The following is an 11,762-nucleotide window of genomic DNA, read 5'->3' on the forward strand; positions in this document are numbered from 1 at the left end:
AAAAAAAAAAAAAAAAAAAAGACTTTTCAAAGGTTTCTGTCCTTTGTCACTTTCCATTGACAGATCTTTAGAAAACTTGCAACTCTGGGACCTAAACCTGCATTCTTATTCATGGTAGCCTATCGGTTTCCATGGTAATACTCATGTAGGTAAAAGTTCCAGTATGGGGATAAAGATATCCTCTAACTTTTCATTGAAATAACCTTTTACACAGGATTGCTAACCCCAAATGTTCAACTTCATGAGGCTTCCCACAGTCATAAGACTAGCTAATAAGTCACACGATTTTTTAAAAAGTCATAAACTTAAGGTTCTTTTAATTCTCTTTCTGGCTCCTGAACCCTCAGGGGTCATGTTTCCCAGCTCTTCTCAGCAATCATGAGAGCTTAAAAAATGGATAAAAGAAAGCTGGGCTTATAAATGAGATCTCATGACTTCAGGCACCAATAGTTAAGAACAGCACCAAATATCATAAAATCATAGCACTGGAGGGGAACTCAAGAATCATGAAGTCCAGCCCTGACACATATACAAGATTCCCTATTCCCAGCCCACCCCAGACAGGATGCCCACCCCAGCCTCTTCTTGAGAACTTCCAGTGAAGGGGATTTCAGAGCTTCCTAAGGGAGCTCGTTCTATTGCACTGCAAACTATTGCAAGGCTTGAAATAAAACCATGAGAGCTGGCAACACTGAACTTTCAGGGTAATTGATTCTCAGTGGTCCCTGTTTACATTTTTCAGAGAGACAGGAATGACCTACGATTCCTTACTTCACCCCATGGGCAAAACTCCAGTGGGCTTCAGTATGATAAGAATTTCGTCTTACAAGTTTTTCCTATACACCAATAAAAGGTGTGAAACAGTCAGGTACACCACGCTGTACATCTTTCACCATTACATTTTTCAAATGTACTCTTCAAGATACAAACCTCATTTTTAAATATGCAGATCAAGTCATTATATGGGCAAGTTGCCATTAGCGTGCATGTGCAAATGAACATTTTTCTAATCCACAGTTTAGGGGTGAAAGAGTAGAGGCCAGTTTGAAAATATGACCAACTCGGCATGTGACAAACCTCATAGGCGTTCATAAACTGTTAACAATTCATACCTTCAAGCCCTATACGAACTCTAATCAAACCTTCCAACACACCTATGACTGAGGTACATAGGCATCATCCCTATTTTAGAGATGGGGAAACTGATGCAGGGACGTTACATAACTTGCCTTGGGGCACCAGAAAGGACTGTCATTCAGGAACTCCTTGTTCCTTGGCAGTGTGACTCCTTATCTGGAAAACTGTTTTGCTTCATGCGTGCACATGCAGTGCAGTGATCTAGTGTATATCACACAGTACTTCCTTCTCTCTGTCGTCTTAGGTATCAACTCAGCAGCGTTGTGTCTAACATGTCATTCTTTGTTTTCCTACCTTTGTTTCCTTTATTTATCACCAGAGATTGCATCCAAAGCAGCAAATCACACATCACCTGCCAGCCTGGTAAGTGGAAGCCCCAAAGTTACTCCTAAATGTAGACATGAGTCATGCCTGGGCAATCAGCATTGCTGTCTCACAGTCTATTCTTTATGCACAATATTCCGTTCATTTTCCACTTCCCAAATTACAGTTGTCGAATCCTATTAATTTTTAGAAAAACACATTTAAACCCAAACCTGTTAGGTCAGAAATAGAGCCTCTAATTTTCCTTTCCAAAACATAGGCGAGCCAAATGACAAAGAAAGAAAAAGGAAATCTGTACCAAACACACATCTGGAACCAATCTGCTATATGTAGCCACTGGGTGTCACTTTTGATATATACTGGGTCAGCAAAGGAGCACTTCATTGCAAATGAAATTTATTTGAAGACGGTGATCCTAACCAAACTAGACTGCACTGTATGTAATATATTGTGTACAGCCTGTAATTAGCAATTAGCCAGCAACAGTGATTTATTAACAAAATACCTTTATAAATGTAATAAATCCCACAAATGAGATCTTACCTCTCATTCTGAAGTGTGACTTTTGAAGGTTCAACATTAGGGTTTTCCCATTCCATCTGTGGACAATGCATGAAATAGCAGAGAGTATACAGAGCCTCAGGCTCCCAGTAGAGCGACCCCTGCTTGTGGTGCATAGGAGTCCCATTGCCATACTGCTTTGCGTTGAGAGGCTGGAGGTGATGCATTGCTCGAGACACCAAGTCACCTGGAAAAGAGAAGCTGGATGGTGGCTACTGTTGTCACATTCTTCTATCTTAATCAAATGAAATCTTCCCATTTCCAGACAAAAACACCAAGCAAACTCTTTGTGCTTTTCATTTACATTATCAGGCTGGAACAAGACATGGCAGAACAAGATCGCGTTCATCATTCATTTATATTTTAGCCAAACTAGTTTTATCTGTTACTTAGTTTTACATGCAGTGGGTGATACATATGGGCTGCAGAAAAGCCCACAAGAGTCTTGGGAGAATTCTTCTGACAAGTGCAACATAAGCCATCTTCCACTGGCCTCAAGTCCCAGTGGAGTCATAGCAGCTGTAGGCAGTCCTAGGAAGCTGTCCTAACCCCAGGGGACCAAAACATGCGTTGGAGGCTCTGCCAATGGTCAGTGTTGTGAAAAAAGACACTAAAACACCTTAAAGTCCCGTTGCTCTTCATTGAGGGATGTGCTTTCATTAATTATATACCAGAAGCACCACTTAAATCCAGCCACTTGTCAAGCAGTGGTTGGCAACTGAAAGGCACACAGAATGCTGCATGGACACAAGTGATGAGAGAAAATCCATCTTTTATAAAATATGCCACATAATCTTTAAAGAACTAGGGGGGCAGTACAACACCCATAGAGAGAGAGAAACAAAAGAAAATAACCTATGGGACTCCAACATAATCTAGCATTTTATATTTTAAACACCAGCATCTGTCTGCTTCATTCGGTGTCAGCCAGTCTCCCTGCTCCTAACTGCTTACTTCACTGCTATATGGTAGCCCATCAAAAACACTTTTATGCATTCACTCTGTTACTGGAAATGTGGAATCCTATTCAGTGCACATAATGAAGATTCAGGGAACAGGTGTACTTACCAATCTGAAGGCTGTCATTGCCAACTTTAAACTCTCTGTTACTAAAAATGATAATATTATACACAGAGCTTATGTTACACCCAGAAGGAAAGCCACAGTTCCTGAATCTCATGGCTTATTTTGAGATTGTGCAAGGGAACCAGACACATTCCAACATGTTGCTTCTGGCAAGCAATACATTCTAGTGCACAGTATTTGTTTTCCTTTCCACTCAATGTGTTAGGCCAAATTCCACCCTCAATCCCATAGGCGTAACCTCCACTGAAGTACAGGGAGCTCCATCTGTGGAAATGAGAGCAGAGTTGGCCCCTAGGCTCTGAAGAGCAATATGTAAAATCTCACCAGAAATATTTAACCAAAGTTCCACATAAGAGCTTGGCCTAAGCCTCATAAGTAATCCTAATGTTAGCAAAACAGAATCCACTGTAATAGCTGCTTAGGCTCCTACCAAACAGAATATGGTCCACCAGGAAGATACTTGTCTCTGACTACGGGGCTCTCAGTTTCTTCACGCACCAGATAAGGGAAATAAACTTGTGATAGGCAAACAGTGATCAATGAACTCAGCGGATAAGATTAGATTAGTTGACAGATTGGCAAACAGGCAGGAATATTTCTCAGAATTGTAGAGCTATTAACTAATTAAATAACAAAACTCCCCTGTGAGGTGGGATGTTTTATATTACTTGCTGTGTGGAGGCCACTATATTTAAGGCGTACGCATAGCATTCTGAGAATTCCTCTTTCGGCAGGACAAATTGGGAAAATTGGTCTCTCTTCAAAGGAGACATTTTGTTAGAAATGAAACTCTAAGTAAAATCCCTTTAGCTCTTCCTGAGTCCCACAATAACAGGGGAAAAATACAGTTTTCCAATGTTAAAAATGACTCCCACAGTCTTTTCACCTTGGCAGGTATCCTGAACAACCAGTGCACACTGAAATTTGGGTAAGAAATTGTTCCAACTGAAATGTGATAAAAAGGCAAGCTTGAAAGAAAAAATGATTAGCTAATAAAGGCAGGTTAGAAAATTTCTTTCAAAAATGTTCAGCAGGGAATCCACTGAGATTTTCAGCAAAAAATAGGGAAGCCTCACCTTTTAAATGATGTCACATTACGCCACCTCTCTGTCCAGCCTGACTGGTGCAGAGAATGCTAATACCGCTGCTGCTGTGCTAATTTATATGCAAGAGAATATAAATGTCTGGCTGAAAAAGCCTCCAAAAAACAAAGTTTTAAAACCATGAAGAGGAGAAAACCACTGGCCTGAAGAAAACTGCTGAGTCTAAGATTTTAGGGTTTTGATACAATTTTTGCTGCGCTCTACAATATTCTTCTGATTCAGAGCTTTTATTTAAACATCCTTTCTGTCTCTTTCCACTGCCTGGAAATTGACATGATAGGGACCGATCCTATAGTTCTGGCGCGCACAGTTTCCACTGAAGTCAAAAGGAGCTGATGCACAGAAGGCCAGAAAGATTGGCTTCACAATAGAAACAGACCGATTGCCAAGACTTGCACAAATTCATCTGAAGACAAAGAGCAACAACAGTAAAGGCAGAAAGCACTCTTTCCTGCCTATGCAGGGAGTCGGACGCGATGATCTACTGAGGTCCCTTCCAACCCTAACATCTATGAATCTATGAAAACCTCACTCCTCACCCATCCACCTACAGGAGACATACATTTCAAAGCCAATTTATGATCACAATGGTACTAGTGTCAAATTTCTTTTTCAACTCCCCTTCAGAGAAATCACAGAGATGACGTGCACAACACTGCTACATGCAGCACTCAGGTTTAAGTGTCAAAATAAGTCCATCGTGAAAAAGCGAAGCTTGAGGTAAGTTCTGCCCTCAGTTGGGCCCCGAACCAGCAAAACACTTAAGCAAGCATTCAACTTTAAGAACATGACTAGACTTAATAGACTGGGGCTTTTCACATGAGGTAACTCCATCATCTTAAATTGCATTGAATGGTGAGTTAATGAGGGAAGAACTTAGCTCATGGACCAATTATCAACATTAATTCATTTGTGCTCTACATTCTGTGCTTTAAAGGTTATAATTTTATGGAATATTTGACCATGGAATGAGCTCTATGATAAGAGAGAAAAAAAGACATACAAGGAATGACCTATGTGCTCTACAGCTGAGCTAATAATGTTGCTGACATAATTCAGCAGACATCCTAGTTCCACTGGAGTCAATGCAGAAATTCCTGTTGATTTCAGTGGGTCCCAAATCTCACCAATTCACTTGAAAATGCCCTGAGTTCCATTAAAAAAACAAATCACTTCCTTAATGATCAATTAATGCCAATTTGTATTTATTATTCAGGCATATTTATGCAAGTCAGTATTGGACTAGAGTTTGTTCTTTCCTTTTTTACATGAAAAGATTTTAACAGTAATTGGGTATATTAATAATCATTATTACACTGATCCATCAGAGACAGCCTGAAACTTAATTAATCAATGCTGCTAAAGCGCCAAGCTCTCCATCTGGAGAGTGTATAAGTGAAATATACTTTTGCTGGGTGAAAGACAGAGGTGTCCAATTGATGAGCACCAGACCAAGAGTCAGAGACTGAGGTCTGTTCCTCACTCTGTGTGGAGTGACAACTTATTCTTCAACCCTAAATGTGCTCCAGTTATGGGCTTGTCTGCTGTACAAGTTGTGCCATGTTTGAACACCGATGTACAGAACTGAGTTAGCTATCCTGATAGTGACCATGGCTTTGCGCTGAGCTGTAGAGCACCCCAATTCAAATCACGTTAATTAGTCCCAACTATCCCCATTCCTCACAACTACATTCAACTATGTTAAAGTTTTGTAATTTAGAGTAATTTTATCCCTGTGGCCAGTTCTCAAAGTTTAATCAGGCTAACAATACTCACAAGCCTAGCTCTTGCCAACAGGAAATTATGTAAGAATCTCACCTTTCACTCAAAAAAAAGTTTCTAACCCTCATTTTCAAGCGACTCTCAACTGTGTGACCCAAGTGATATAGAGACCCAAAACGTAAAGGCAAATAAACTCCCAAATGTATTATTCTTTAAAAAAAATCTCATGATTTAAGTTAATCTCATGATTTTAGAGATCTCTGTTGTGACTTCTGAGTGTTTGGAGCTGGTGGTTGTGTTTACATAATGCAGGAGCATACTGCAGTGTAACAAAGGTTGTCATTTGGCCCTTTCTGTATGTAGCGAAACAGAAGGTTCTCTGGGGCTGTCGATTTGCTACCTATTATGAGCTCTAGATTAATACACACACAAGTTGAACATTAAAAAATAAAATAGGTTATGTAATGTCACATGATGTGACAGTCCTGGTTTCAGGCAATGCTGCATATTTAACAGACATCTTCACTGACTTGAGGCCCAAGATCCGATGTGACAGGGAAAGTTCAGCAGCTTCCATCTATGTGCCAGGGATATTTTAAATATCAGGTAATGAAGCTGGAGCATACAAGCTATCTGAAAAACACTTGAGTAAGCACTTTGTGCTGGTATTGGTTTTCCAAAGGTTATTGTTGTTATTCAATGTGCTTTGATAGAACCCCCCGCCATCTATTTTAAGTCTTGCCAAACGAGGGAGAAAAAAGGCAAAAGGAAAAAAAAAGGCAAAAGGAAGAAAAAAGAAAAATAAATGGTGCTTTCCTGATTTCCACCCTCTAGCAGTTCGCTGAAGAATTCAATGGTAGCTGTGACTATGGCCCTGCTCCTACAAACCTCGTTCAATTGTGGAAGATAGGGATGCTCAACCCCTGGCCTGTGGACCAGATTCAGCCCACAGAGCCTGTCATCCACGCTGATGGGATCCCCACAGATGCCAAAATTTGGCAGTGGGTGGGAGCAGTGGCGGCATTAATTGCCACAACTCCGCTGTTAAATTTCAGGATCCAGGGGAAGCCTGATAGGCCAGACTGTGGTTTGCACACTAAAGCAGACACATGGGGCTGAGGAAGTGTGGGGCCTAATTCAGGCGCTGACCCTGCCAGGGATCCAGCCCACAGACCAACCCTGCACCACTTATCCTGCCCACAGGGCTAAAAGGTTGAGCACAACTGATGTAAGAGGTGCATGCTATGGGCCTGATACTGCCATGGCCACTCCCTTCTGAGCAGTCCCTAGTATGGCCAACCCTCGGTATTCCAAAGTCCTGTGCCACCTGTCAAAAATAATTTACAATGAAATCATGATATTGTTTTTCAATTGCATTTAAAATTAATTAATACATCACAGCAGGTTTTTTCTGTTTTTTCCCCCAAGCCTGTAGGCGGAAACTGCCCAGCTCTGCTCAAATGCCCTTACACATGTACATACAGAAATGACTTTGCCTGACTGTTCAAGGAAGAAGCTCTGATTATTCACTGTCTCAGCCCTTTAGTCTATTAGGTACAGGAACTGGCACTCAATCCTTCTCCACCCCTTGTCACCCCCACCCATGCCCTAGCCCCTCCTCTCTCCACCTCCCAGGACCCTCCCCTATTAAATTTAGCAATGCTCCTACCAGGCCTGAAGGCAAGCTGGGTATCATCCATTGTAAATCATGACAAAACCTGGGGATGCCAGACTGGGGCAGTTCAAGGCAGGAGATGGGGAGAGAAGGAGGTGGTTATCTCTCAGTAACAGAAAGAGCACCAGATTGAGAAGTGCAAATATTTATACCAGTGAGTCTATGTTGAAATTCCAAACCATGAAGTATAAAAGGAAATTTAAATCTATGAACATGCTTTAAAATTAAAATGATAGAAATGATGAACCCATGGCAGATAGAAACAGGGATGTACTTTGGAGAAGGAAGTTGCTTCCTTTTTATAATTCATAATGTTCTAGGGCTTTACATGGAGAAAAATACCTAAGAGACATAACTGCAGTTATGCGAAATGCTGCAGTGTTACATACACTACTTTCCATTGCTGCCTTGAGTCAATACGTCTCATTGCTCTTGATCTTCTCACACCTTGGTACCATGATTATCATTACCTCAGTGAACACCAGCACCTCCTCACTGGACCCACTCCAACTTCAGCTGTCAGATCTGACTGTCCTGTCCTTTTCATCACAGCTATCACCAGTTACTCTCTTCCCACTTGACCTCCCCTTAATAGCAATTAAATATGCTAATGGTAGGGTCCAAAAAGAGCATGATTCCCAAACTAACAGACAAAAAACTGGATGCAAATTGGGCTATGAGATACCTCTTGCTGCCAATGGGAGAAGTTCTCTGTGGGCTAAATCCTATCTCTTGACACAATAAGGCTGGCCTTGCAAAACCACAGTTTCTTAAGGTCTTATTGCATTACTCTGAGTAGGACTCATTCTAACCAAACCACGGTAATGCTTACTATGATCTAGACAGGACCGAAGCTGGCTGTGTGGTTGACAGAGTTTGTCAACCCCAGCCTTTGCACCTGCACCAGAGCTGGAGAGGACCAGTTATACTGTCTGTGTGGAGCAGTCCCATGATAACTGAATAAGTCACAGGCATACCTAGCCACAGGCACACCCAGGTTACTTATTACCATCTGAAGATACTCCTCCTGCAAAAAGTACTAACTTTGTTACAATCCAATAGCACTTAGCACGTGTTTTACTGCTTGAACTCGCAGATGCAGGCATTTTAAGTGCAGTTAACACATCCTAAGTGTAATGTGTGACAAGGTCCTGAGGAAGGGCACCAGAGGCAGCGGACGCTTTGCACCTTTGGGATTCTGGTCTGGTCACAGGGTGTTGTGGGCCCTCATGTAAATTAGAGAAGCCTCCTGGGGTTACTATAATGTGGTGGCTCCGCACAGCTTAGAATACCTGGAGCACAAAGTGCTTTGACTTTACTCCAACCATGCCACTGTGCTGGTGGGGGCGGGGTGTAGGTGTATGTGTGCATGCATGTGTGCGCATGCACTATTTATGTTGTCCTTACAGCACCCCCACACTAGGTGCTATTCCCTAGCAGCCAGTTCAGGCAGCGCTGCAGCCACCTAATGGTGACTGAACTAATATAAAGGTGACAAAATGGAGCCCAAAAATGGGTCCTTGGGCTGCTTCCCTGACCTGCAGTTACAACATACATAGGGTCACGGATCTATTGCTAGAGTACTTTTTGAGTTTCAAAGGGAGATCTTTTGTTTAAACTGTAAAGAGATGGGCAAAAGATGCAAACTCAGCAGAAGCCAATTGTCTCGCTGGTGTTTAGATGCCGTGTCTCCTGTCTTGTTGCATTTTGGATTTACGTTTAGAGTGAGGGGTAAGGTAAGAAAAAATAAATAGCGGTGGTCTATTTACTGTTCGGTCCAGGTCGCCTCGCGCCACTGCTGGAACTGAAAGCATGAACCTCTGCTGCCTGCACGAGATGATCCAACTTTGCAAGCCACAGCTTGCCTTCTAGGGTCCTGAGGTCCCGGTTTCATTCCCCATTACCAGCAACCCACCTGGAAGCACACTGTAACGTGACTCACAGCCCGAGTTCCCCTCCACTTGCATCCACTATTTCCATGTAAAACAACTTGAGCAGTTGGCTACCGCTAGGGAAATGAAGAGTCACAAGACAATTGGGTTGATGTTTAGATTGAAAAGTTTTACTGGACCAAAGGTAGAGCTGCATACATCTTTGAGAACTCAGAAAAGGTGTACAGGCTCCCTGTATGCTGCGGAGCCCAGCACTGTCAGAGGGAAGGACAAGATAAAGAAGAAGTATGGCCATTGGTCTATGAGACGTATGTGAATGTGCATGTGTGAATCTTAAGTTATTTTGTGTTGAATTGGTTAATGCAAATGCAGCATAGCTTTACTTTATTTACAATACAGTCTGTGCCTGCCAGCTGGCAGCACTCTTTCCCACACTTGTGGCTGGAGTCTTTTATTTGTGAATGTCTTGAACAAACATAACAGCCTGCGCCTGTACTGAGCCACCAGCTGAAATCCTGTACTCTCAGGGTTGCAGATGCATAGCGCTGTCCTTGGGATGCAGTAGCAGTTAATAGAAAGTGTTTTTTATTGTTCCACTTTTCCCATATGCCAAACCTATTTTCCCTGCTGTGACCCTCAGTAAAAGAGTAGGCTGTGCATCAGGTGACACAGGGAGATCTCGCTGGATGCATCACTAATCATTTCAACAATACTAGTTTTGTCATTCATTATTCCGACTTGTTTGCCACCTCCTCATGGGTCTACATATGACTGGGGCATGTGTGCATGCTGTGTTCAGGGTATCTCTTGCCAACCTGGCATTGGGCCTCATTGATAGCAACAGCCGTAGCATTTCACAGAGTCCCTATCCAACTTGGAATGACATTCTTAGGCCCAAATCCAACTCCACCTTCAGATGCATGTGCATGTGTAGCTAACTTTAGCTGCGTAAGTGGCATTTTAGTAATTGGAGCATTGAGAAAGAAGTATTTCCTTGAAAGAATGGAACAGTCTAGGAGTTGCTCACTCTGGAAGGAACAAAGAGACTGTACTAGATCTCAAAATAATGTGAATTAGATTTGTTGTTTTCTTACAGATCAAGAGGGAAATCCATCAGCCCAGCTTATAGTGACGTGTAAGATTAAGTGACTCTTAACACGTACAAAGATTGTTGTTTTGAAATCATTTTCTCTAATGCTTTGTTTCATTTGCTACATAAAATTTCTTATTTTAAGAAAGTTATTGTTTGTTTTATCACTGGTCACAAGCTCCTGAAGGGAGGAGAGGCTGAACCTGCATGGTAATTAAGTGGCTTGCACGGACTGGGTACTGTACCCAGATCCTGGGCTAAGAGCAGGACAACTGCAAATTTCTATCACAAGGTAGATAAGTGCACGAGGTCTTTCATTGTGTTGAAAGGGATTGAAAGAGTACACTAGGGCAGCTTGTTGGTAACCCTGACAGTACCCTTTTCTCCATTACTATTTGAAGCTGAATAGATGTGCTAGTCACATAACAATCTGCCTTAATTTCTTTTTGAGCAGAGAGGATAAAATGTGAAAACCATTAAGAAAAGATAATCCATAAGCTCAAGGGTAGTTCTCAGGAGAAGCAAAGTTTAGAAAGAAATGGAAACGTCAGAGAAACTGTGGGATGTGGGCTTTTAAAGTCTGATCAAATACTTGGCAAATGCTGCCTTAGTGCTGACAGTAAATGAACACAATATTTGCAACAACTAGCTGTCAAGAAGAACACTGGAAAGCCAGCCACCCTTCAGGCAAACATGGATAGTCTAGCTTTTGTTTCCAAGTCTGGATTTAACCTCTTGTTTACAAGGACTCGAGTCAATTTATTTTACTGGTTCTATACTACTCATTCCTGTCCACTGCAAAGGATTGAGACTAGATTAAAAGGCAAGGAAAGGGATGCTGACTTCCATCATTCGCTTGGCTGTCACTGTGAGCAGAAATGAAACACAGCATTGGCATATACAGAAACCTTCTCATTTACAGCTGAGGGGTGACCTTTCCTTTCATCCTTAGCAGCTTGGCAAAGGTCTCCTAGAGTTTTGTGGTTTCTGAAATGTGTACATTCCAGATGGAAATGAAGTAAAACAAAAGGACAACAAACAGGAAAAAATCCTTAGAGGGGAAAAAAGAAAAGCCTGGTTCATGACTGGAAAAAATGCCATCCTACACATACATATACAAAAACAATCTAAACTAATGAAAATCAAATCTTATTCAAGGCTGAAAAGGCTCG

General features: G+C 41.9%; 1 protein-coding gene across 1 annotated transcript in view; it reads right to left on the reverse strand.

Moving 5' to 3' along the window:
* Positions 1-11,762, reverse strand: part of BTBD11 (BTB domain containing 11) — a 356,390-nt gene that overhangs the window by 99,005 nt on the left and 245,623 nt on the right. The window contains exon 4 of the mRNA XM_019515813.1: positions 2,005-2,209. Within this exon, the coding sequence (XP_019371358.1) occupies positions 2,005-2,209 (205 nt within the window). The remainder of the gene's footprint in view (positions 1-2,004; positions 2,210-11,762) is intronic.

The sequence above is a fragment of the Gavialis gangeticus genome, unplaced genomic scaffold (assembly GCF_001723915.1).
Source record: "Gavialis gangeticus isolate Ggan-Ray unplaced genomic scaffold, GavGan_comp1, whole genome shotgun sequence".
NCBI lineage: Eukaryota > Metazoa > Chordata > Crocodylia > Gavialidae > Gavialis > Gavialis gangeticus.